General features: G+C 34.9%; 2 protein-coding genes across 6 annotated transcripts in view; one reads left to right on the top strand and one right to left on the bottom strand.

Annotated features, from left to right (window-relative positions):
* Nucleotides 1-242: 242 nt before the first annotated feature.
* Nucleotides 243-5,229, top strand: LOC124297168 (p21-activated protein kinase-interacting protein 1-like). Of its 2 annotated transcripts, none has more exons than XM_046747889.1 (3): nucleotides 243-359; nucleotides 1,767-1,929; nucleotides 2,308-5,229. In XM_046747889.1, exons 1-3 carry the CDS (start codon nucleotides 273-275, stop codon nucleotides 3,564-3,566), a joined length of 1,509 nt encoding a protein of 502 aa, XP_046603845.1. In that variant the 5' UTR covers nucleotides 243-272; the 3' UTR covers nucleotides 3,567-5,229. The 2 variants fall into 2 exon arrangements, with proteins under 2 accessions (XP_046603845.1, XP_046603847.1); XM_046747891.1 differs by lacking the exon at nucleotides 243-359 and adding an exon at nucleotides 366-519.
* Nucleotides 5,230-9,116: 3,887 nt separating this feature from the next.
* LOC124297163 (endothelin-converting enzyme 1-like) overlaps nucleotides 9,117-27,633 on the bottom strand; it is a 38,446-nt gene continuing 19,929 nt past the window's right edge. For 3 of the 4 annotated variants that reach the window (XM_046747878.1, XM_046747880.1, XM_046747879.1), the window contains 11 exons: nucleotides 26,848-27,024; nucleotides 26,118-26,216; nucleotides 25,436-25,580; nucleotides 24,969-25,183; nucleotides 22,852-23,028; nucleotides 20,955-21,117; nucleotides 19,859-19,907; nucleotides 18,533-18,600; nucleotides 14,518-14,654; nucleotides 14,134-14,301; nucleotides 9,117-10,203 (listed from right to left, as the gene is read on the bottom strand). In XM_046747878.1, the coding sequence (XP_046603834.1) occupies nucleotides 10,027-10,203; nucleotides 14,134-14,301; nucleotides 14,518-14,654; nucleotides 18,533-18,600; nucleotides 19,859-19,907; nucleotides 20,955-21,117; nucleotides 22,852-23,028; nucleotides 24,969-25,183; nucleotides 25,436-25,580; nucleotides 26,118-26,216; nucleotides 26,848-27,024 (1,575 nt within the window). In that variant the 3' untranslated portion in view covers nucleotides 9,117-10,026. Of the gene's footprint in view, nucleotides 10,204-14,133; nucleotides 14,302-14,517; nucleotides 14,655-17,911; nucleotides 18,082-18,532; nucleotides 18,601-19,858; nucleotides 19,908-20,954; nucleotides 21,118-22,851; nucleotides 23,029-24,968; nucleotides 25,184-25,435; nucleotides 25,581-26,117; nucleotides 26,217-26,847; nucleotides 27,025-27,633 lie in introns of those variants that run through there. The other variant, XM_046747881.1, reaches the window with a different exon arrangement.

Below are 27,633 nucleotides of genomic sequence, written 5' to 3'. Positions count from 1 at the left end.
CGTACCCTATTCGTAACCAGGGGCTAGTATCGCTTGCGAATACATCCCGAACTACAATATCATTCATCACTTTCACGAACCACTTTTCGACGATTCCGCCATATGCGTTTGGACTCCTTTACTCTAGTCTCCATGAACCGAAGTTTCGCAGTAGTGTATGCGTGCCCCACGCATGCGCGACTAAACGAAGACAGCGGTGCACTACGCAACTTTCTCTTTCTATTCTGCCATAGACTTCTCAGAGTTCTCAGCCCGGTCACGCGGTCTATTCTATGGGCAATCTCCGTACTCCCACGGTCTATTATATGTCTATGGTCGTGCCGCTGCTGAGCAGTCCATACCCTGCTGCTGAGGGCCACGTGAGTGAGAGCAATATCAGTTGTTGTCAGTTGTTACAGACGTTACGTTTGTCACATGTAGGCTTTAAATTTAAAAATGACGACGTTAGATAATATTGAAATTATAATAGGAACATACGAACAGTTCTTACTAGGTTACGGAGTAGAAACCAGTGACGATGTGAGTAAACTTGACCTAATTAAGGCATGTCAACATTTTTTAGGTTAAGACGGTGCGCTCGTCAATTTCGACCCCTGAAATATATTAATACTGAAAAGCTTGCCGTAACGCGGCGTTGCTCGAGATAGTGTCGTCGAGAAGATAAAATATTGGGAGGATTTTGTCCTACTCAGATACTTTTTTTTGATTGACAACGAAAGAGATGGAGTTACGAGGACACCATCTCTTTCACTAATTGGGGAGGATATTTCTATCTTTGTTTGACCTTTACGTTGGGATATGCGTTATAGTGAGGATAGACTGGCGGCACGTCTTTTGTACACTGTGTGCTTTTCAGTATTGTTACATATTTCCAAATGTCGAAGTTCATGTATCTCAAACACAAAAAAGGGCTTAATAGCCCCATTCTATACGCAATTCTGATTTTATGGTTGAGATATGTGAGATATTTGGAGATATGTACATCAACGTCGAAATCGACTAGGCATCCCTTTCAGTGATGAAAGTCATGACTTGAAATAGATAATTTAGTGCTAGTTATGTTCATTGAAAAATAAACTGAATGGATATATGTGTAAATTTTGGATCACGGCATGTACTTTCAGAACTAGATTGGAACTAGTTAAATTAAGATTGTGAGATCAATGCATTTCTTGAAATATTTTTTACGACACTTGGGTGCAATCTAGTTCAAAATTCATGTAATTTCATTAAATTATTTATTTATTGTATGTATACGAGCGTACATCCATTGAACAAAATTTATAAAATGTATAGGTAGTAGAATATAGAAATAACAGAAACAATAGGATTACAGACAATCAAAACAGGCATCCACAGCAATTTTTTTAAAGAAGGAGATAGACATGTTCTCCAGATCAATCCATATGCTATTCGTATTTGCTAAATTGCTTAATTGCACTGAAATGGACTTAGCCAGGTAGGTGTTAAACAGGACTGGTGCCTGGAAAATGATGTCGTTTCTCATAGCCAATGCATGTGGAATGTGAAGGTGAAACATCTTGAATTCTCAGGAGTAGAATCGATTTAGTTATTAATAACTTTGTATCGGAATAGTAGGTCTTGGTAGTCTCTATAGGAGGTCAAGCTGAGGATATTTAAATGTTTACCAATCTCAGAGTCGTCGTGATCAAAAGGTCTCATGGGATGATTAGTTTTATACAAAGCGTACTTGAGGAGCTGCCCTAGTCAGTAAATTAAAATATTTCTGAATATTTTCGCTTCAGGGATTCAAATTGATCCGCAATTTTGCTACCCATACTCATCAGGCTAGCATCAGAGATCTTGCTAGCAGCAGACATTATCTAGCATCCGCTGGAGCTGATGATTCAATTTACTTGTACAATATGCAGAACAGAATGGAAACTGGCAAATTGACTCATCACAATGGTAAATTACATTAATTTCAATAATGATAAATTACAATGGAATTTAAACATTATTATAACAAATTCTATACTATTACCATTAATTTACTATTCTAGCATTAATCATAATAGGTTCAGAAGAACAAATTTCGTATCATCAAAGTATAATATGATTTCTTGTCTAAACCAGTCGGAAAATTCCCGAAAGAATGCATTGTTTGACATACCCCTAAATCCATTACGTCTTCAGTTATTATTGCATAAAAATTTATTTATGAAATTTTGCTTACTAACTCATAAAGCAAGACAATTTATCCCGTTAACAGATATTTGCCATCGAGATACACAATTCATCGACGGACCTATATATCCTGATATATATTGTTTCTGTTACATCTAGATACAGTGAACAGTATTGCGTTTACACCAAATGCTTCGCACATTCTGACGTGTAGTACAGATGGAAGCATAGCGGCAGTTCGCTGTGGCAACTGGAAGCTGGAAAAACATTGGAAAAATGCACACAAAGGTTCTTCAGTCAATACAATATGTATTCATCCGTCGGGTAAACTTGCCTTGTCCGTTGGTAGTGATGGTGTACTCAGAACTTGGAATTTAGTTAAAGGCAGACAAGCCTATGCGACTAATTTAATACCAAAGCTAGGACCATATGCAAAAAATATAACAGTGACGAAGTGGAGCCCAGATGGGACAAAGTACCTGATTGCCACAAATTCGATGCTCATTCTGTATTCTGTTGAAAACGCCGGAATCATTCACGAAGCGAAATTTGAGTGTAGGGTCACTTGCGTTGAATTTCACGATGACTTGATTATCATTGGTCATGATAACGGGCAAGTTCAATTGTACAATTGGGAGAGTCCTCCAAAAAGTTATTTAAAAATTGCCCATGATTCTAGAGTGAAAGCTATAGCCTGCTCTGATGATATTATTGCAACTTCATCTAGTTCTGGCGAATTGAAAGTGTGGAGGCTCACAAAAAACAGTTTAAATTTATTGGCGACTGAGAATTGTGGAGCGAGGATAACTTGTATGGTATTAGCAAGGAAGTTTGCTAACCAGAAAGTTAAACAGGAAGTATCAATTATAAATGAAAATCAGACTGTAGCAACAAAGAAAAATATTTTTAAAATTCGCCAAGAAGTTATCATAGAAGTTGACAATGATGAAGTTTCGAATGAAATAGTGGATAATTCTTTCAAAAACTTAAAACGGAATCCGAAATCTAAATCTGTCACATCAGCAGATATTCGAAAGATGAATAGTTTATCCCAGAACGTAAGAAAAAAATCAAAGATTATTGAAAAAGTTTCTCCATTCACAGAACGCAAAAAAAAAAATAAGGGGGCATTAAATATAGATAGTAAAAAACTTAAGTTACAGGGTCATCAAGAGACTGAAAACTCTGTACTAGACGCGACCAATACAAAAACTATGTCGAAAGATTCGGTAAATACAGAAATTAAAATAAAAAAGAAACAAGAGGAAGCGGAAAAAATTCCAGATCTAAACAGTACAATAAATTTAATATCCCCTAGTGCTAAAAAAAGAAAAAGCCTTACGAAATTGAACCCTGCAACGAAAGTAATTAAAAAAGCGTCAAAGAAGTTGAAAAAAAGAAAAATAATGAGACAATAATATGACATTTTGTATTGTATGAATAAAGTATCATTTTTGTTCTTCCAAGTATTGTATACATTTTCTTGTACAACATTGTGATGCTTGCTAAGAGAAATAGCTTATCTCTTTAATTACGTTAGAAACATCTTATTTCAGCAATTATGTTAAAAACAGTTTGAGTAATAATTTTACGCATTTTGCGATAAGTAACTTAATATTTTTAATGCACTTTCTGCCACGGTTTCTGGTATTTTCAAATTCCGGAAATGAATGTCGATTGAATCAAAGCTTAGACACCAAATAGCGTAACTCCGAACTGTGAGTTCATTCCTGGATAATATAATCCTATCTAAATGTTCTGTAAGAATAAATCGTATTTTTGCCGCTTTGAAGTGTATGCTGTGTAAACAACTTGCTACTCTTTGTAGCGATTTATATTCATGTTCAGGTCAGAGTTTTGTATTTAAATTCCCACATGATCGAAGTAATTAATCAGTAAATTTTCGTCAATAGTTATTCAAGTGTATTTGTTATGTATCTATTCTGAATATAATACCTGAACTTGAAACTACTTTAATTAACACTAATAATTGTCTTTAACACTAGCTTCGTTTAACAAAATTGTAATAATATCCTGCAACTTCCACTGCAGGTCTATAATGTCTGAAGTTTAGCAACAGATTAGTCGCATGGTTTTATTATGCACATATTGTTTACGGGGATGCTATAGTCAGTCCTTACCTACTGTGGTAATGTCTTCTATCTGGAATTTGGATATTATCAAAGGCTGTGCATTGCAACACAAAAAGGGTATAAAAGCCATATTCTGTGTGCCATTCCAAACAAAAACACTAATACATTTTTGCGTAAAATCGGAAGGTATTGGTGTGATTTTGTTCAAACAGATCTTGTTGTTATTCCTTTTTTTGCATTCCTGGTTTGTGCACTTTCATATTTAGAGATATTTAAGTCCCATTTAGAAATGGAATATGCATCCCCTTGATGGATCATGATGACACTATGCATACCTCCTTGAAAATGACTATGATTTTTCTACTATTTCACGACACCAAAGACTTGACATTCCTAATTTGCAGGAGAAAAGTTAATTGCTATTAATCTCCAAATATGCCCCAAACAATTTATTTTTACTAAACTTTACTTTACTTCAGAAAGTACTAATTTGCGTGCCAAATTTACAATTTTTATGTTAAAAAAAGATGTGTTTGACAAAGAGTAGTGAATACACAAATTGCAAATCTGTATAAACATTCCTAAAATGTGTATGCTATTTGCTTCATTCATTTTTAAAGTTATGCAAAAGTTGATATTTATAAAATCACAAATAGTACACCGTTACGTCCTAGCCGATAACTACGGTACCCTCTCTGCGCCCTACTTTTACCAACGTGCAGTTACCATAAAAGAGCCTTACGTACTCGTTTCATAGTTCTTAGACCATTACCGACATACACAATGACCGTCATAACGTACAATACCCTTGTATCGATAGTTCTCACACTCTATATTGCCAGTCTTTTTTCATCAGTCAAGTTCGTATCTATAAAGCATTAAGCAGCGCATATACAATTTTCATGGTCCTTTCAACATTAGCTTGCACATAAAACCCCTAATATAGGATCTTAGCTGCAATGACTTAAAGCAATAAACACTTGCAATAGATTTCAATCTCATCGTGATCTCATCACTCATTTAAGGTAACACCATAGACTAAACACAGGAAGCGCGTGAAGAGAAATGATGCATAGTTCATAAACACAGAAGGCCTTATTCTCAGAATTAGGGATAGCGCCTTTGTTTTGACGACGATGCGACCAATTAGCGCTTCATCGCTTTCCTCCCTAAATCAATCATCTCACGCTACACCCCGGCATGATATTACTCACTAACCAGAAACCTTACCATCAAGTATTAATCAGCCTCAGCCAATCACTTTAGACCCGCGAGAAAACGCGACTTTTTTCAACATACTTTTCCATCAATTCAACCCTGATTCCGAACAGGAAGCAGAAGAGATTAAAATGTCGAACAGGACGGTGCAGATCAGAACTTTCCAGAAATCATAGGATCAAGTCATAGAATAATTTAAAGTCACAAACTGTTACTAACAATAAGTCTCAGAGGTTCTGAATTAATAAGTGATCACCATCAGTTTGTACAGTAATTGTAAACCTGAATATCGAGAATATGAAAGGCATTGTGTACATAAATGTGCATTAAACCCAAGTGTTGCTATCAATAATTATTTCAATCACGCATAGTGATGGTTGGCTGTACCCAAAACTTAACAACCTCTTAGAATTTGGGTGAGCTGAACGAGAAGACCTGAGGAGCTGATCAGCAGATTTCCGAGATTCATATACATCGAACTAATACGTAAGTCAAGAGCATAAATAAATCACTCAGCGAATCAGAATCAATTCGCAATGTTTCTCTCAGAATGTAACACACTGCGCCATTATAGGCCTCTGACTCCTCAAACAAGAAAGTTTTGTATTGTAAAAAAGCAAGGTTATACACGAGACATAATTTCACATAATCTCATTGATATCGATTACATACCTGATTTATAGTCATTAGTTAAATCTTATTTTGAACACGTCTAAAATTAGCAGAAATATCGATAAGATGATTTTAAAGAAACTGCTAAGATAATATCTTTTTAACGTAACTGCTCAAATAAGATTATTCTAGACTAACTTGACTATTGAGATAAGATGCTTCTAATCTAATTCAAGAGATAAGCAATTAGTAGGTATCGATTAGTGTCAAGTTTTATTCTTAGAACGTACAAAGCAGTCTTCAGATAATAATAGCTTATAACAGGTATAATTCATTTATAAATTCTACGTTTATTAAATTTATCATTATTACTCTTGCACATATATTTATCACAGGTGTAGTTTGCACAATATCGAATGAACCTTTTTCTATTCTATAAATCTACGTGTAATATCTTTTTATAGCGAATATACCCAGCGTGTTAGATTTTGGCCGCGTTAATCGAGCATTTCCTACTTGCAAGCCGGTCAAAATCTAATATGCCAAACACATAGTAGCCTAAAAGGGTTCTTGTAAGATATATGTCCTATTGCTTTGGAACGTGTCCCAAGTTAAAGTTAGGTGTACTTAAGTAACAATCAGTGAGCTGAGTCTACATTACGAAACAAAAAGCCACCAACCCTATGAGAACGTTGCTAGTCCCTGTACAAGAGAATAACATTCAATTAAAACTATACTTCGAATTTAGGCTAGATTAGGAGAAAGTATATACAACTGTAATGTATAAACTAACCTCAGGATGCGGTAAAAGTGTAACGATTTATAACAAATCGCATATATAAGTATGAGGACAGAAAATACATTACTTTTTGGCCTCTGAAATGCGAGAAATGTTGGAATATTAACTCGTGTCAAAGAACCACACATTTTTTTACCATTTTTGGGATATGAGTAACTTTCCTGAATGCCTCTACAAAAGAGCGATACACCGTCGAAATTTCAACTTTTTCAGTTCGTTTGTTTTTTTAATATAGAAAGAAAAAGAGTGAGTTTTCTCAGTTGGTAAAGGTAAGAGTACTACATGACCTTAATCCTATCCCTGATCATAACATAGAGACATCATCTGATAAGTTTCGAACACTAGTTAGTACATATATTAGTAGTTTCAAACTTTATATACTATTAATATAACTAGATGCCAGTTTTAAGCCAGTCATACTGGTACATTTTTTTGAAGATAGATTAAAAAGAATTTATTATTATATTATTGTGTCGAGAAAGTATTAAATTTTCAAATCTGAAATTCAAAATACAAGTCATATTCTTCAGTATTGATCGATTGCCCATTGTGTTTTTCAGTCCAATTAACAATTAATCCTGCACCGATTATGTGTTTTTTTGGCTACGCCGGCCATCTATCACGATATCGTTCTATGCCATTTTTAACCCGCTTAGGAGTGTACGAAAGTTCTAACAAAATGCATGGAATTAGTGTGAAATTTTTACTTGATGGACCAATAGTTTGCATTACAACAATTTCAGTTGTTTAACAAATATGCATTTTTAAACATTGGAAAACTCACGAGATACCGAGAAACCCAAGTCAGGGCGTAACGACACCGTTACAGATAGCTGGCGTAGGGTTAACCATCATTTCAAGGTTGACAATATTTATTAAGTTGAATGGCTTCTTGAATTAATTTACTTCATTAAAATATTATAGATTGCTGTTAATAAAAAATAAATGAATGTGCGGTTTTTTGAAAACCAACCATACTTCCCGTCTTCATAAGCTTCAGATTTTCCAATTAAATTGGAAAGCGCTATTTCCGGTAAATGGTGTTTTTTATTTTAAATTCCGACATTTAAGTAAAAAAAAAAGTATGGGCTTTGGGCAATAAAAGATTTCTGCTTACTTTAACATTGATGTACGTTTTTTTACTCCCAAAAATCGAAAAATAGGGTTTGTGGAATTTCGGTCTGTCAGTTTGTGGTTTTGTTCGTCAGATGAACTCTGTAATTGTAGGTAACCGCTTGATTTCGGTTGCCTTTAAGACTCTAAAAAAGCTGCAAATAAATCCTTCTTTATAAAAAAAAAAAACCTATTCCCAAATTTACGAATGAACGAGGGGCTATTCATTGATAGTTAGGGAGCTGACTGCCATTTTGCTAAATGATTTGTTCGTCTTTCATATCGATAAGGATGAAAATTCAGATCAATACAAATCGATTTGGTCCAGGTAATTAAGGTCCTACATCCCTGCGTTTTTGAGTTACAGCGCTTCACAAATGTAAAAAAAAAAGGGTATTAAATCATGTGTTCGTGTCTGCCTCTTGGACTGATGGTCAGAATCGTCCTCAAAATGTTGAAAATCCAGAGACAGACATACAGGGCCCTGCATTATCACGGGACGTAGTTGTAAAAATTTAAAAAAAACTCTACTAAATCATTTGTTCGTCGTTCTAGTTGCGTCCATTCGATTCAATAGGGCTACCTGAATACAAAAAAAAGTTGGCAGACATTTTGGTCACTGATTTTGAGGTGTACCATTTTTTGAAGTTCACGCAGAATCAAGGGAAAGTGGGTATTACGGCTATTTATTGTTGGTATTAATAGTTTTAGTATTATTATATTGTTCAGTCTTTTTTATTGGATCCAATAAAAAAAAATAAAAAAAACCAGTTTATTACAACATCAGAAGACGCAAATAAATTTAAGGATGTATGTCGTGGATCGTCCCAGCCAAAAATTGTATACATACGATCAGACTTTTCGTACTTTGTTACTTAATAAAAATCTGAAAAAAATCAACAACATTCGGCATGCTATGAACAACAATCATCAATAATAATATTGTCCAAAAGTTATTAACCAAATTGTTTAAACAAATAATTATTTAACAATTTATTATATATGTATAGGTATGCCCCAACTCTCTACGGAGTTATAACGTTCTCAGTTTCTTCTCTCTAAGAAAGAAAGACAAACTATACAGTTCATTTTATACCTGTGGGACGGCAGGTAACAGATTTAGAACTCGAATTTTTGAAATATGTTTTTAAAATTGTTCCTGTCGGTTGCTTGTATGTAACATTAATTATTTTTATTAACATTTTGTAGACGCAGAATTTTTTACTTGTGGCTTGGCGCGAGCGTAGAGTTAAAAAAAATTTATATTCAAACGGTCTGCATTTGGAAAATCAGGGGTCTGGATGTCTGCCTCTGGATTTTGATCGGTTTGAGGATGATTCTAACCATCAGTCCAAGAGGCAGACACGAACAAATGATTTAGCATACCCTTTTTTTTTTAATTTTTCAAGCGCTGTCAATTGACAACGCAGGCCTGTCATGGTGGCAGACCCGGTTCTTAATGTTTCTTATGGTACAAAATTTGATATTAATAATGTCTGCCAGATGAACAAATCATATAGAAATTTTGGCACCGAGCTCCCTAGCTATAAGGCTCCATATAAGTATCCAAGACGACACGATCGCTATTGAAAACTTTGGCAACCTTCGGCGTCGTTGGCGTCGCGGCGTCGTCTCTCAGCAGTCTTTATCTTCTTATGCAAATCTCACAGAGAAATTACTCACTATCGGTGAACAGCCCCTCGCGGACGAATTAAAAACCATGAGGCCGGGAAGTGTCCTCGACTTTTACAGAATTACCCAAATATATAATTTTTCAGAAACATTCATTTCTGCTTCTCGAATTTATATTGAAAATGAAAAAAACAAGATCATATCAGTCACAATAACGCTGTGCACCATTAGAAACGACATTTTGCATTCACTTGGAACCACTAAATTAGATTCGTCTAGGTGCATTATAAAACCCCTCACAAACAAAAGCGAAACAAAATTGAACTCTGAAATAGGTTTTATCGTATAATATCCTGATTGTTCAGTGTTCTTGCGGAGCTGATTTTGTTAGGATATTTCTTCACCTGCAAGCTACCATAATATGCACTTATGATGTGGATTCATGGGACTTTCAGTCGGACAATGCCATGCTCTTGCGAATTCTGCATTGTTCGAAAGTGTGCCTATGACACGGAAGTGGTTAGGCGCATGGACGCCTTCTATCAGCTTTGATTTCAGAGCGCCGGTCGTATAATTGCCACACCAAACCTGAATAACATATTTGTAAAGTATTAGCTTCTTTTGTTAGTTTCAGAAAAATCAGTTCGAAAATACGATTTCAAAGAAATCTTGAAGTATATAACAAGGTATATCATTGTGAGGAAATTGTTGCATTAATTTGAAATCAGTCTTTCAAATTATAAAGATAAAGAAAGTTTTGGGTACAAAATAAAAATGAATCTTGTGGCTGTAACAAGAAAATTCAGTATGTATTATTATTCTTTTTGATTATGGTCACCAATTTAATGCTGGTGCAACAATGAATTGATGTTGAGGTTTTCTTCAATTGAGAAATTGTAAAATACATAAATAAATTTAACATTGCGAAAACCAGAAAATGTAACATTCATAATTATAATGGCATTAAATAGTTACTTTTTATTTATTATCATAGCTTTCAGCGTGCCACTAATGCTACATTCTTTTGTCACTACTTTTGACAATTGCCTCTATTTGACGCTGTTTTAAACAGTTGCCACTAAATGCTACTATGTTCATTTTTCTCCAAGATTTTTTTTGGGACTGTAATCGTCGTGCGTGAATTATTGACCCTTGCCTGTGAAATAAATTGTTGTCATTTATTTATTTATCTATTATTACCAATTTTTCCTTCATATATGTATAGAGTGTACATAAGAAGGACGTATAGAGGGCAATAAATGCCCATACATAGGTTGGTTCTGATGAAATGAGGTAAAAAAAAAGAGAGAGAAGAAAAAAAAGACAGAAAGAGGATAATAAAGAATATAAAATAAATAGATAAATTATTTCAAAGTATTCAATGAAGTGTGCGAGACAATACCTCATTAGATTATATTAACATAATAGATCAACAGTCAATTATATTGTGTGTAGTTCTAAAATTTTGCATTATATAAGAGTATCCTTTATCTCAGCGAATATATTTTTTATAGTTTTTAACAGTTTAGTCTATCACAAGATTTATTTTTTATCCCTTAACTTTTTTTTAGCAGGTTATGACTAAAAGCTAACACTTTATGATCATTTGGAAGTTCATTGAAATATTTTATTGTTATAATCTTCGTAGTTTCTTTGCCCAATGTTCAAAGTATGCCTGGATAGCTCTATACTTTTGAAGCGTGTATTTTTAGTATTTCGTGCGCCTTCTATTCGAAATTTGTTGTATAGGTACAGTACCAATTAGTCGGAAAAAATTTGCTTGAGATCCAAGGTCTATCGTGATCCTGTTGACCAAATCCAATTATTTTTATGAGTCTACTTCGAAGTCTCAGTAGTGGTTTAAAAGTAGTGTCATAGATATCACCCCAACCTATAATACCTGCAATGCTACGAAAAAGCCCGTAATAAATTTGTAACAGCTGATTTCTAGATAGTACTTGCCTGAGTCTGTAGAAAACATATACTAGATACTTCGTTCTGTTGACTATGCTATTAACATAACAATCCCACTTAATATTAGAATCAAAAGTTTCACCTAGGTATCTACAGCTAATTGTAAGTACTCTCTTCAACTGACTACCATTAAGTAATATATCCAGTTTTCAGGCACAGGGTCTTTATCATTTCCAAAGGTGACATAGACAGATCTTTTTAGACTTAATATAAGTTTGTTTTGGTAGAGCCAGGCGAAAATATGATCTAGTTTGCTGGACATTCGGACTGACAGTTCTATCCATGATTGTACATTCATTGGTACAACTGAAGAACGGTAGTGTTCTCAATATTGAGCTCTTGGGAACTCCTGAATTTCTATATACTGGTTGACTTTTAACACCATTTACCTTTGCAACTTGAGGTCTATCTTGTATATAACTTTTAATAAGTTTTAGAGATATACCCGTTATGCCCGTATGGTGTAATTTGCAGAGTAGGATTTGGTGATCAACAGAATCATAAGCCTTTGAGTAGTCGAGAAATACGACTATGTACAACTGTTATGGATGATTGAACGTATTTTGGTTCTTTACATTTAAAGGATAGATACACCGGAAGGGTAGTTATAATTTGGTATACTCTGGATTCGATGAGGACGTTAGCAGGGTACTAATTGAATGATACTGTTCAATGAATGTAGTGTGTCTAATGGTAAAAACATTGAATGATTTATTTACCAAGTTGGAGTTTATTGTAAAACATCAAAATTCGAAAAAATGATCTTTCCAATTCCACTGATTGTCAGTTGAACAATTAATCATTTCATGTAACATAGTATGGTTTACACGTCTTTTTTTTTTGCCTGCGTTTATGCGTACGTAAAGTGATCTTTGTTACGACAGTACGAAAAAAAGAGCATCGGAGTACGTAAAAGTGCACTTTGGTACTTAGAAGTGCTCTTCATATACTACGCTGTAAATTTTTTTTTTAAAGAACCATACTTTTGTTGCATAAAGTATCGTGTGCACTATGTAGTCAATGAATAGGAGTTTTTGCCCTACAAAAGGTGGTGTAGCAGTGATTTTATATATATTATTTAGTTCCAGGCCCCGATGAAAAACCCAAGCTTTCGACCTTGGGAGGGTTTAGCTACGTCCGCCATCTTGGATTAAAGATACAAAAAAATGTCTTTTTTTTCAAAATAACTCCTGAATGATTGATTCTACGACAAAAATTCAAAGTCAACTCATTTAAACACCACCACAAGGTAAAGAAAGCGGCGTGTTTTTTTTTTTTTTCTTTTTTTGTTGTATCCGCAGTAGGCTTTATCCAACAGATGTTCTCGTTTTTTGCTCATATTCAATGATTTATACGAGGTTGAAATTCGTAACGTTATCGTAACGAAACATTTGGGAAAAAATCACTATTTTCTTAATTTTATTTTTTATTTTTTGAACGGACTCTAATTTCTTTCTAATATAAATGTAAAGAAATTTCTTTAGGGTCGGCAACGCTGCGGGAGTAGGTAATACAGTTTCATGCGTTTCTCAGTACCAACTACAAAACGTGCTTATTCCAATTCGTAATTGTCATATATTTACAAAGATAGTGATGTAATTGTAATAGGTCGAAAAGACAAGAAAAAAAGTTACCGGGAGGGATTTTAACCGGCAATCCACCGCTCACTAACCCGTCTACTTATCTGTTACGCCACGGCACTGTTTGAACTTCGCCGCACGTACAAAAGATTTAAACTAACTCGGATTCTTCAAAGTCGATTTTCTCGAAAAGGGCTACGTAGTGGGTGTTTTAGCTTTAACGACTTGAAGTCCAGTTCATCGCCAACACTTACCACAAATTTCGTTAGAATCGGCGTCGGAGAAGTTACAAATGTACACTTGAGGACAATGAATCTGAGACGGCTTATTTTTTACACTAGACAGTTACGTTGGCAACACAGAGAAATCTACAGCGCCATAGTCGGCCAAGCGCGAAACTAACTCAATCTCAAACTTAACATAACCCATGACTATCGAATCTAACCTTGAAATACCGCGGGTATAATGACTTGTTGGATTGACACGTCAATTCTACGTCTCAGATTCATTGTCCTCAAGTGTACAGAGCACTTGGGCTCATATATAAACTATCGATTGGAAACGTACTGCGATGCGGTTTACGACGTTTATTTAAAGTTTTATAGAAATTACTGTCAAACGAATCAAATACTAAAAACAAAATTCTAAAAATACTTTAGTGGGAAAAAATCTGATGACATACAAAGAAACCATTTTACGAAGAAAAGAAAGAGAAAACGGCAAAAGATTTTCGTTGGTTTTCGTATTAATAAGTACCGCCAAAAAGACGGTTTTTACGAATAGTTTATTGAGATGTGCCAATTTATAGGTAAACTTGACGTGTATTTAACGTGGAGTTGTTTAGCTGCAAAATATTATTTTAATGCTGTCTAATCAAACATTGCAAAGAGAACGCGAAAATTTCAGATTCGTTACCAGATGCATTCTATGCCTCAAATTTAGAGAAGGAATTCAAGTTTTTTACCTGTGCGAAGCCCAGGAAGAATAATTGGTCCTGGGTGTACTCCGTCAATCCTGGCAGGGCTTGCTGACGACTCGGGTTCCGCATGGTTAAACGTTTATAAGCACGATAAGCTTCTCTTATTCCGCCGTTGTCTGCTATATTCTCTCCTTGGGTATTCAATCCGTTAACCTACAAGCATTTAAATAACTAAGGTGTAATTCCGTTTCGTATGTACTTTGCTCAACGGTAACTATCAGTTATTTCTTGCTCCTATCATATGTATAGGTGTTATACCACGAACAGATTGAAATTTATCTCGGGCATACAAAGTTTATTTCATTTATTTGACAAAGCATTAACGTCGGCTTTCAAGTCAACTGAATTAATAAGACTGACGAGACTCACCGTATAATGATCGCCCAATTCCGGTACATGGTAGTTGCTGTATTGTTTTATTATGCATTCTACCTTCTCGTGGTAGTGGATTAGTGTTTCATTACTCCACCATTGCCTCAGATTTCCGTTTTCGTCGTATCTGCGACCTGTAACCATACGTATGCATTGGTTTGTTTAATGATTAAACGTATTTACCTGTAAGGACGGTTCTATTGGAATTGAATGTAGAGTCTCTTCTAACGAGATCACAAAGTGGTCCCCCTACTCCATGCCCATGGTGGCCACTGGTCAAGGATAACCGGAAATTTAGGGAAAAATTGGGACATTTTTTTGAAATCTTCAGTGGCCACCACAATGCCGGATGACGCCACGAGGTTTAAGGTTAACAAATAAAATAATTGTTTCTTACTATAATAAATTATATCCATCGGGCGCTCTCTGACTTCCTTTCTTTAAAGTCCTGCCGCAACCAAAGGGTTATACGGGATTCGGGTGGGACTGATATCTTCGGAAGAGGCTTTACATACAATTGCGATAGAACTTCACTTATAGGCAAGTTCGTCTAATCGTTGAATTGTAGTTCATGCCTCTTCCTCGAGATCACAAGGTAGATCTTTAAAGAATGTTACGGCAGATAATCGGTTACGGTAAATATCAGATAATAAGTCAGATGAAAGAGACATAACGCAAACAAAGGTTCATTTTGTAAATGAGTATTTGTTTTTTGGATATGCAGGTCAGTGAAAAAAAACGTCAATATGTTAACGTTTCGACCCGGGTGGGGGGGGCCTCCTCAGAACGAATTTTTTTTAATAATCTGGTGCGAGAATTTTTTGGATAATAAAACTTGATACGGACATGACGATGAAACAGATTTACAGAATAAAAATTAGATGACCGTTACAGACGTTGAGACAACAACGGTCCAACGGTCCAACGCTCCAGCGGACCGTTGTTGTCTCAACGTCTCTAACGGTCATCTAATTTCAACGTCCGTCCTTCCTTGCCAGTAAATTTGATCCAAGATGCGTGCTTGGGAGTTTTGTATTGCACTGTATAATTGTAATGTAGCAGTGTATTTTAAAATTTTATTCTGTAAATCTGTTTCATCATCATGTCCGTATCAAGTTTTATTATCCAAAAAATTATCGCACCAGATTATTAAAAAAATTCGTTCTGAGGAGGGTCCCCACCCGGGCCGAAACGTTAACAAATTGACGTTTTTTTTTTCACTGACCTGCATATCCAAGAAACAAATGCTTATTCGTCATTATCAAGGTCAAGAAAATCATATTCATTTCTTTTGTAAACTTGAGATAGTTTTGCCGATTAAATCATTATCGTTCGTCAAATTTAAGTCGAAAAATTTTACGAAAGTTTCTGAGTTTTTTTCCATCCCGCTGTTAGGCGGATGGTATCAATGTTTATATCCTTTCGCTTAGTTGGTGATGAAGATGCACGTTGTGCACTATAAGTTGAAAACACCTCGGTATCAATACCATATCTATTTTTGTCAAATCATTTTGATCCAGCGAACTGAGTGTCTGACAGAAAAGGGCATGATCTGCCATGCACCGATTGCTATGAAACTTATGTCACGTGTAGGCCATGACTCGAACTTCAATTGCTCGAAACAGCAACTCCAGATAGACAGCCGTTTTCGAAAATGTAATTTGAAAAATCTGAGCGAGTTCATACTGCTCGTACGTTTATTGTCCAACAAGCACGTCCATGGCGCAGTGAAGAAAAGCTTATTAATCACGAATATGCCGGTTTACGTTTCACTGGGGTGACTTTTTTCAATCTTTCAATCCGTTTTCAATTCCTGCATTGCTCACATTGTAGACTTATGGAAATCACCTCAACAGATCAGCATTAAATGCATATTTTCTTTCCAAAAATAATTATAATTTTTTTTGGATTTATTGTGTGAAATTTAAAAAGAATTATTATCAATGTCTTTCATTTATTTTGTAATGAATACAGTACAGAAGAGTAAAATTTAATTGTTTGAAGCATGACCTTTAGAATCAGTCTAGCAAGATCCAGGGTGATACGCGTAGTAAAAACACAGAAAACCATCGGTATCTCGAACACCTCACGAATGCGGGGTTCTTGAAGGCATAGGGAGTTTTCAGTACATCGACTGGAAAGCAAATTGCGTTGAAATTTATTAAAAGTGTAATTTCGGTGGAAAGTTGGGCGGCGAACCATGCCTATCGCAGTACATTAGCAAAAGCTAGTGCAGACAATTGATGATGCACAATCGAATGTATTTTTATACATTCTTCGCACGAAGTGATTTCCTGCTGTTGTTTGATCAGGTATGAACAATTTTATATGTGTTTGATGAAATTTTTTACTTGACGATAAAAGTAAATGTCACAAGGCTGGACGAGTGGCATACATTTCGGGGGAATGGCCTTTATGGTGCACGTTGGCAGATCATCATCGTCTTGGGAAATTTCGTCATACAGCCCCGAATTGATTTAAGAACCAATCTAGTAGTACCAGGACCACAACTTATTATAGAAACGATACCCTCTCGCCCGGCGAGCGCTGCAGCGGTGTTCCATCTAGGCCCTGACTGGTGGACTTCAATCGGCTCTAACTCGAACACCGTTGCTCTAAAAAAAAATTGTCAAGAGTAATTTTAGTCTTTTTTTGCGAGAAATCCGTAAGTGTCCGGTGTTCCCCGCATACTGAAACACCCTGTATGTGGAAAATGTAGATGCTCATTGATATCAACAAATAAATAATTCAAGTACACTCTCATGGATATACAGAGGTATATAAAAAATACAATAAATGAAGAAGACTGCGATTTAGATTCTATTTGAGGTTATAATACACTTTCGACAACTTCATATAAAATTTTGTTTCGAATTTTAATGAATGACACATATATATGAGAGAGCAGCCACGATTTATCGATCAAATCTAAAGAACTTTGACCATAATGATATACTCAAATATATAAATGGTATAAAATATTACTTACCAGCCGACTGTCACTTCGTGTGTTTCGGCTACGGCGGAATTTTCATTTTTATTGAAAAACTTTGCCACCATACCCACACCAATTTTTGGCACATTGTTTTGGTTGCCTTTTGGAAACCAATGCCGGTATTAATTTCGCAAAAATATTTACACCAAGAATAGTTACAAACAGATTTGGATCGCGTGTAAATAGCATGGGCTATTATAGCACGGGTCAACGTGTCTTTGGGACGAGCTATGGAGGAAAATCCGAATTTAGGATAGAATTTGAAATTCGCCCAATTAGCTTTGAATTCTATTCCCAACAGAGCTGTTCAGATTTTCGCCATCATAGATTTCAAACGTTCACATATATTTCGTACGAGTCGAGCGACTTATTACGTCATTTTTATTACTTATACAAAGCGCTTATACCAGAGGTCAGTCCAACTTGCATTTTGTTTCGAACCGCAAACAAGATAGCCGGAAGCCAAAAGCACTAATGAACATTACTATACATAGACATCATTGTTGCATCATATTGTCACACAGCAGCCTTGTTCTAAGGTTGTAAATGAGCAGCCATTTTGATAACTAGAAATAAAAATAGTAAGTGTTGAGAATATTTCTGCCTATGATCTCGGTTTTCTTTGTCCATCAATTTTAATTCCACAATATCCAAACTTCTGTAGAGATCAATTTTGTTTTCTTTATCTTCAGATAATGAACCAGATTCCTTGAATATTTCTGTTAGGTTAGGTTAGGTTTCTGTTATAGGAGTACAAAACATTTCTAGCCCAAATCCGGTGCCGCTTGCACGGCACAAAATAAAAGAATGGAGCTCCAGTTAGAGAGCGCACGACGAATGAAATTCATTATTAAAATAAGTTTATTTACTAACTTTAAATCTTGTGGCACTATCTGGTTTGGAGTAGGGGGACTATCTCGTGATCTCGGGGACGAGGCAAGAAGTACATACAATTGTATTAATTATTATATTGAAGCTAATTTAAACGGCTACCACCGTTTTTATAATTTGATTTACCTTGGTCGTCAAAGCCGTGCGTCAATTCGTGACCCATTATGGCTCCCATCGCTCCATAATTAATTGATCTAAGTGAAGAAAAGTATCGAGATTATAATATTATTGACGTGAGGCACCTAAAATTGAGTTTCCGTACACGAGTGTGCGTAAAGGACGCGGTTTTGATCGTTACGCAGGCGTAAGATTTCACAGACTCGTGTTTCATCCCACTTCACGCCCTTGTAACGAAAACTGCTATTTAAATATAGTATTTGTGCCGAAAAAAATTCTATATACATTTTTTTGATAAACTCCTAATTTTGAAAGACTACAACAATAAAAAAAGGTTGCAAGTTTTAGAAATAAATAAATTATAGTTTCATTCAGAAAATGATGTTTGTTTTTTCTAAAACTTGTTGCATTTTTCATAAAAAAAAATGGGTGCGTGTACTTATGTACGCGCGTGAGAAGTTATACTTCTTTGGCATCTTTGAAAACCAATAAAACAAACAACCGATGTCTTACATTATATTTAAATAATCTATTAAATTTTTGTCACGAACTTTTTATTAAATGTTCTATTAAATTTATTTCTTCATTTTGTAAATATTAAAAAACCAATAATAAATATTCAACATTGATAATTTAATAATAATATTTAGTATTAATTATATTAAATAATGATATTTTAATTTATATCAATAAATAATACATACGGATAACTAACCTCAATTATATTGGAGCATTTGAAAAAGTATTTCAGCACAATTTTTTCACTAATATTCACAAATAGTAAATAATATTAATCCAAATATTCAATTTAAATCACTACTGAATATATTTTAGTGCCACATATATAATTCGCACTTGTATGAAAATAAAACACGTGTTGTGACTGTAAAAACTAAAACCATGTGGATAAATATTTAGCTTTTTTTCGAGACTTAATGAATTCGGTTGAGTGGGCAACTTCATCCTGTTGATTTTGTGTTACAGTGATGCGCGCGCACGAATTCGGTTGAGTGGGCAACTTCATCCTGTTAATTTTGTGTTACAGTTTTGTGTTACAGTGATGCGCGCGCATCCTGAAATTTCACTCTCATCAGTTTTTCATAACGCGCCTAAAGAAGTATAACTTTAAAAATGAATGTGGATTTTCTGAATATTCCCAAAAAATGTTGACAAATATTTATAACATCTGTTATATGTTTCAAAAATAACAGTTTCACAAAGCATTTTATCCATCCGGATAGCATGACGGTTATTCCATCAGTAAATTTGACCTAGTGATTGGAAACACTTAAATTATTTTACTTAACTTTAACAACTTGAAAATGTTCAACTCACTCTATTCCGTTACCATAGAATGGTGGATGCAAAATGCCAGCAGGAAATGCTGAAATTAAAGAATGATTCAGGTAAACCAGAAGTGGAAATTGAGAAACCTTTCCAGGCAGCAAAAACCAAGGAAATATTTAGAAAACATTTCAAGATGGTTTTCATATCTTATTTGATAATTTAAAAATGATATTTTGAAGATATCAGGCATCTATTGTATATCACTAATCAACACAAAGAACCGTCTAAAGACGTTCCATGGATGTACCGTGGAAAACGATAGAGACCAAGAGACCGAATTCGGGTGGTGAGGGTAGGCCTGTATATGGCAGTCACTTGGCAGTGCTATCACTGATCTTTATATTAACTGGATGGCTGACTCCTATGCTTGCAGCACACAGAAGCTTGTACCAATTACAAGCCCCAAAAACCGATACTAGAGCCGCAATACGCGAAGTTAAACTAACAGGTCACGAGGGTGGTCGCCTATCAGGAACAGATCAAGTCACGTGGTTCTGTCACTTTAACCAATGACATACACAGCGAACCACGTGATTCGTTAGTTCCATGGAGGCTATTGAAGGGCTGGTGTCGATTTCGTCTGCTTCTAATAGACTCAAGCCGAGGATGCTGTAGTCAGCCATTCGGATAGTATAGATATCAGTGAGCGCTGCTAAGTGTAGAATACTTGCGCAATGCGGTATTGCGCAATCAAATAATTAAAATTAATTCGAGTTTCTCTTCCTACTTTGAAACAGATGAATGTGGAGATGCGTAGTGTCGGATTGCGCAAGTATTCTACGCTCAGCAGCGCCGCCAAGCGGTTGCAATATATTGGCCCACCTGAAACTATGGGCTTCGGTAGGAGATTGGTCTCCTGGTCTTCTTGATATGGTACCTGACTTTGGAGTGATTCATCTCCTCAAAATCTCAGGGTATAAGATTTTCACGGTTTTTGCTTTTTGGGTAGATTCGTTATGAAAGCGATGTTTATATTCATGCCATGACATTATACTCTTTAATTGAAAGAGTTTACGGCAATCGTGAAGTTTCATTCGATACTATTTTATTAAATGGTCCATGAATTATATTATTTATTACTTACTGACGGAATTTAAGATAGCGCTATAAAATGCGTTCACGGTGGTTCCGGTTGAAATCCACCTATTTTTATCAGGCTCCTTTCTCAAACTATTTAAACTCTTCCGTACGCCAATATTGGTCAGTTTCAAGAACGTCTCAAAAAGCCTCTTGTCCACCACTTCAGCCTGATGCAACAAAAAAACAATATCATTCAATCACAACTAAAATTACAGTAATCGATGCATGAATTCGAACAGCCCATCTTCGTGGATTGAAAACAAGCCGGAAAATAGTATATTTCGCGATACTTTTAATGAAAAAAGAAAAGGTATAGGTTCATTAGTAGAGAGAGAGGGAAAAAAAGTTTTCAAAAAATTTGCTACGTCCTCAGTCTCTCTTCGTATTCACAACTTATTCTTCGTTCTTTCTATCTAGTAGACTCTCCATTTCACCCAACTATCTCCTCTCGTTCCCGGAACCCTAATCATGTATTCCGTTCTTTGCATTCGCCAACGCTTCATTCCGCTCTCCCTATATACTCACTATTAAGTCATATATCATTTAGTCAATATGTAAATTCACCTCTCTTCCCTTTTTCTTCCTCCACATTTTCTCACTGTACTCTTCATATTTTTGACAATAAATCAATTACACACTCAAACATTCAACTCCTCAATGCGCACGTGCGCATAGTCGACGGGTAACAAACTCGAAATAGGCCGTGATAACATCACGCCTGGGTATGGATGCGGTCATCGATATCCGCTCGTCGCGATCACAATCATCCATCCCGTAACAAATTCATTAAGAAATTTGTAAATTTATTTTGATATAAATAAACAAACTCAGAAAAACATGATCATTCATTTAGAAAAAGTAATAATAAGGAAACAAGCCGGAAAAACAGTTTTTCCGCGACACTTTTCACCACCAGGAGAAGGGAAAAGTCTGTTGGTATGTCCGACAAACTGCCACGATTATTTCAAAAACGGCCGGGTGAAAAATCTGTAACAGATAGGACTTTACAGCCAAATGAAAAATTTTGAAAAGAAAACTAGGAAAAAAAAATTCTGAAAAACCAAAAACTAAAAATTCCTTTTTTATATAAATGTATAAACAGGGAAAAATATAATCATTTACTTAGAACAAGTCATAAGTAAGAAAAGGTATAGGTCTCTAGATTAAACATTGACAAACAATTTATTTCCGGTAGGACCGGAAGTTTAAATTAAACGGGACATGGCGATTTCTCATGCCCATCATTTGATTACAGAATCCTGTAAGTTTCAAATTTTTTCATCGAGCTGTTTCCAAGACCATCGTGGGAATTTGCGAGACACACTGACAGACCGACAGACCGACATTTTCTAAGAACCAGTCTTTCGGATTTAAGAGGTTCTAAAACGTAAAGATTAGGCGAAATTAAAAAAGTGATTTTCGATTGAAACCAATATTTTTTTTATGCCACCAAAGATGATGAAAAGTAAAAATTCGAACTGTATATGATATCACATTCAAATGATGAGCATAAAAAATTGCCATGTCCTGTTTTCTTCGAACGTACGTTACTATCGAACATAATTTATAAAACTAGAAATAGTCAGACACAGTTGATACGACGTTGAGAGAAAATTTGATATAAATTGCTACTAAACTAATAAAATAATGCAATAAGAAAAAATTTCATGGAAAGAGAAAGTTTTAACGACAGAAGATTTTGATCATACTTGATGGTACTACTAGTACATTAATTGGTTTGTTTAGTAATGTAAGGTAACGCGAAAAACACTATTTTCACGTTTTGCTTCTAACTAATAATGAAACTAACCAGCTGCTTAACTATTCAGTTTACACATTCAATCTAGACGAGCTGACAGATGATACAAAATCCTAATGAATAAAAATGCACTATCACTTACGCCATTATAAAATTCATTCAGACGGTCTGGATTGGTTATCCATTCCGGGAAGCCGACAAATGGTCTTATAGCTGCTAATTTCTTGTGGGCTGTGGCTCTTGTACCTGCATCCATCCAGTCCAGCTCCGCGACCATTTCATCGAATGCGTCTTTAATGTCCGAGAGCATTTCTAATGCCTTAAAAATCCCAAATTTAATACATAAAACGATACTCATAAGTCGATGATTCACTCGTCTTCGTCTCGGGCGTCTTCGGCACCCTTAACTCCAAGTTGTACATCATCATCTGACCGTCTGTAGAAATAGTAATTAATTAAGGATATACTGGCTATACATTCTCAACGAAAAGTGAGTTTCGTCGACAATATTGAATAGTTTATGATAAGATAAAAATCGAAAAAAATCAGCAAAAATAAAGGTGATAAGAATATTAAATTTGAACAATAATAATGCCTAAAAGTTATCAAATAATTATTTAAACAGAACGTCGTTTAACAAATTTTTAGGCAGTTTTTTTTTGTCATGTGAAATGAATTCGTTGATTTTTCTGAATGCGGATGAATTTTTAAAGAATCTTCTCATTCTTTTGAAATTTCTGTTTTCGAAAATTTGTAAAGGCTATATTTGCGACCCTATTCGTTCAATGCCCCGGAAACTTATTAATTGTAATGTACAATGTTTTTACGAAAACGTATCCAAAATTCACGATTTTTCCTCCATTTTTCAAAATTTAAAATTTTTGAAAATGGAAATTTCAAAATTATGAGAAAATTCTTTAAATCTTCATGTGTGTTCAAAAAAATTCTCAATTTTATTTCACATGGCAGAATAAAAAATTCACGAAAAATTTGTTGAATAATGTTTTGTTTAAACAATTTATTTATAACTTTTGGGTATTATTATTATTCGAATTTAATTTTCTTATTGCCTTAATAGTGGTTGATTTTTTCCGACTTTTATCTCATCATAAAGTATTCAATATTGTCGACAAGACACACTTTCGGTTGAGGATGTATAGCCAGTACATCTTTCAGCACCAACCATTTTTGAAATCTACCGAAGCGCTTTGAAATAGTAATATATATAACTCACTTGTGAAATAAACACATTGCGTTATTTGGGTTAGGTTAGGATTCTGGTAATTATTTAAATGCAGAATAATAATACTGAATCAGTGAGTGAAATCAAATTTATCGTTCAATTTATGAATAATCCGAGCAGTAAAAAATGAACTTTCGATTCATTTTTCACAAATGATCACAGCAATACTTAATCGAACTCGTTTCAATAATTTGTTATGGAAGTAATTGAATTTTCTTCAATTTTACATTGCGAAAGTAATTGGTGATTGAAATTTTTAAAATTACACATTATCAAAGTAATTTGTAGCTGAATATATAATCAATTTAAAAATGTACTTAAAAACTTGCAACATTCCTTATAACCCAAGTAGCATACAGTTTACTAATATTTGAATTATTGGCGGTAAAATATCAAGCCAACTAATTTCAAGACATGGATAAAAAGGGCTATATGAAGCTAATAGTGGAGTACGTATACGTATCAGATCAACCATAAGTCCACAATTGCCCGCTACATCGTCAACTTAGAGTCAATAGCACAGAAGTAATGATCTCGCAATTAATGCCGTAATTAAAAAGCAGTGACGGGAAACTTTCCAATTTTAATATTGAGGAGATGTTGTTGGTCCTCTCATGAATAGTGCAATGACACGTACTATATTGCAATCTTTTTTCTTTGTTAACTGTCTTTTTATAGCGACATTTTCGAAGACATTCGTGGACACAGCATTGGCTGTATCGGCTTATTGGTAATTACTATACCATGGCCTCAGGAAACAGACAGTCAGCATTTTACCAACTTTTTACCAAATTTATTTTTGTTGGTTTTATGCCAGCTTTAAATAGTCAAATCATAATCGACACGACCACAAATACGGCATCGAGAAATTGGCTTGAGATAAATTCATAAAAATGACTAGATTTTACAGTGAACTTGAACTACTTATTTCGTGTTTGTTGTCTGGGAATAAAAAAAGATGATTCCATTTAGCAAAAATGTGAAGTCAATGAGAAATCGAAAATCTATGATAATACCTTCTCTCTGGAGTGTTCGTTGAAATGTCGTTGTATATATAAGTAACTGAGGGCCATTCCAAAATTAGAATTCACGTTTCCAGTACACCCTTTCCATCTTGCAGTCTTCTCCTTCAGTCCAAACAGTTTTTGAGAAAATTCGAATCCAAGATCACGGAATTTTTGTAGCGTCAGTGGCGCAACTGTTGAATACACACCCCACCACGCGTACCTTGCTGAAAAGATATTCCAACATCAAGGAGCAAGTTGAAACTCATTGTCAGTAAGAGACATAGGGAGTTAGCGAAACGTACCAAAACTCTTTGAACATTTAAAATTTGTAATGTCGTGAGATTATCGCAAATTGCAATATATACCGTATGCAGAATTTTTCTTTATGAAAATTTTTCACGAGCATCATATCCATTTATTCTAATCCAAATAGTGTACGAATCATCTAACAACGTATAAAAAAATTACAATGTCACCTAAAGTTGCTGGGGGTATATTTGCCAATAAGCCTGGCAGCTTTCGAAGGTACTCCAAGTCCATGACAATGATCCGGTCCACGTCATTGTTTATTGTAACATTTGTATTATTGAAAACAGCACCCAAGTACGTTGTCCAATTCCACTGAAACCGTTGTAGGTATAATTATTCCTTTATTTTAATATTAATAATAGACAGTCAGGCTGGGGAGATTCGTGTTTTCAGGCAATTTTTATAAAATTTTCTGTCACATGGCTGCATTATACATTTCAGCAGAAGCGAAAGGTTAATCGCTGTTATAATCTGTCGTACCGTATGCCTCGTAGTCGTTACATAATCATTGTTATCCCTTGCAATATCATATAATTTTTCTAATCGTCGTAATCGTTGCGATATTTTTGTAATCGCTTTAATCTTTGTAATCTACGTATTTACGTTGTAATTCTAGCACTCTTTTTGTAATCCTCTTACCCTGTGTAATCACTTTGTAATCCGTATAATTTTTCATCCTTCGCAATCTATTCGCCATGCTCTGTTATGAACTAGTATCAACTTGATATACTTGTAATCGTAATTGTGATTACCCCCCCCCCCCCCCCCCCCTCCCCCCTCAAATAGAAGGAAAAATATAACCAACTTTATCAAAGAAAATACTACATACTACAAAGTATACATTCATACCTGCTGAGCATACAGATCCGTCAGACGCTGCAGTTCGGTGACTGTAATATCGTGAAATAAGTGATTTACGCTTCTCCTTTGTTCCGGTGTTGTCACAATCTGGTAGAATGAGAAGACACAAATTTTGTTAGCAATGAGCTTGTATTATTTCCGAAAATTACAAAATACATCTCAGAAAGTTGAAAATTGAAAGTTGAAAAAAGAACGTGTTGACGGGTTTCGGGAAGCAAATGACTAATGATATACACATGGATTGTCTTTTTAGTTTTACGATATTTATCCATTTGTAGTATCATAGAAGTCAGTGTTGATTTTTGTAATATAATTAGCAGAACATAGGGATATGAAAAAGAGTTTGAAGATTATCAACGGAAGTTGACCACCAGTATTATTAATAAAAATTATTTTACCTATTATGTAAGTTAGGATTAACTTGGAGTTCATCAATCAATAATAAGTAGTAAAATTGCATCTACAGTAAATTTTTGTCTGGGTATTATGTGATTTATTGATACAGAGGACAGTTTAGTAAGATTAAATACGGCTACCAGCAGAATATCTTGCGCTTAGTTTTTTTAACCTTACAATTCCTAGTCAATGACTATTGTTTTCCGCATAGATGAGCGCGGGAGTTCAATGACCCGCGGAACGTTGCAATAAACCGATTTTTAAATTAAAGAATGGTTTGGAGTGATTGAATAAGAATTATATTGAAATCAACGACTTTCACCTTCGCAATTTCAGTACTGAATCCTATCAGTTCGTTAGCAAATGCAGCACTCTTGTTGCCAGCGCCAGCCAACTCCATCATCGATGTTACATACTTTCTATATTCCTTCAACTCCGATTGGAAACGTGAAGGCTCCAAAAGATATCTTTCGCTAAAGCCAGGGGAAACCTGTTCCATCTTTGTTAAAAAATACAAAACACATGAATTTTATTCTCAATTAACATTTCGAAAGTATTTGGCCTTTAAGCCTTTCGTGTATACATTTTTCCTTACGTGCGGTTTACTTTAAATTTTGCATACATGGGCTTTAGGGTCGCTGATTACGAATCTGAACTCGATATTCGAAAATTCAAGATGGCGGATCCAATATGCCGGACAAAGTAAAACATCAATAAGAAATTTTTTTTACGAGTATTCAGTTTGTGTAAAAATTGGCGTTCGGATTTTCATGGTAGATTAACCGAAAATGCTGTTTTGTGGAAAAGTACGAATTTTTATCATTTGTTTACACATGCTATTTTTGCAATAAATAAAGTAAATATTTTTTTTTAAACTTATAAATATTTTAGAGACCATGTGGAACTACCAAACTCTGAAGCTATTACCAAAAAAGTAGTTTAATAAAACGTTGCAAAAAAAGGTGGGACGCTGTGCATCCCAGCATGAATTAAAGGGTTAAGCACGTATATCAAGCTTCACATGGGGAAAAAATTATAGAATAATAATTGATGCGGAAATCAATTATCGTACTATAAGTTCTCATGGGTAGTTGTAACGACGACTTAT

The sequence above is a fragment of the Neodiprion virginianus genome, chromosome 2 (assembly GCF_021901495.1).
Source record: "Neodiprion virginianus isolate iyNeoVirg1 chromosome 2, iyNeoVirg1.1, whole genome shotgun sequence".
In the NCBI taxonomy this organism is placed as follows: Eukaryota; Metazoa; Arthropoda; class Insecta; order Hymenoptera; family Diprionidae; genus Neodiprion; species Neodiprion virginianus.
This window is presented reverse-complemented; position numbering and strand designations above follow the sequence as displayed.

Excerpts from the sequence above, each read along its gene's own strand:
- LOC124297168 (XM_046747889.1), top strand. The coding sequence starts at position 273 with ATGGGCAATCTCCGTACTCCCACGGTCTATTATATGTCTATGGTCGTG. Across the intron at positions 360-1,766 it reads ACCCTGCTGCTGAGGGCCAC|GGATTCAAATTGATCCGCAA; the intron begins GTGAGTGAGAGC and ends TTTTCGCTTCAG. Across the intron at positions 1,930-2,307 it reads CAAATTGACTCATCACAATG|ATACAGTGAACAGTATTGCG; the intron begins GTAAATTACATT and ends TGTTACATCTAG.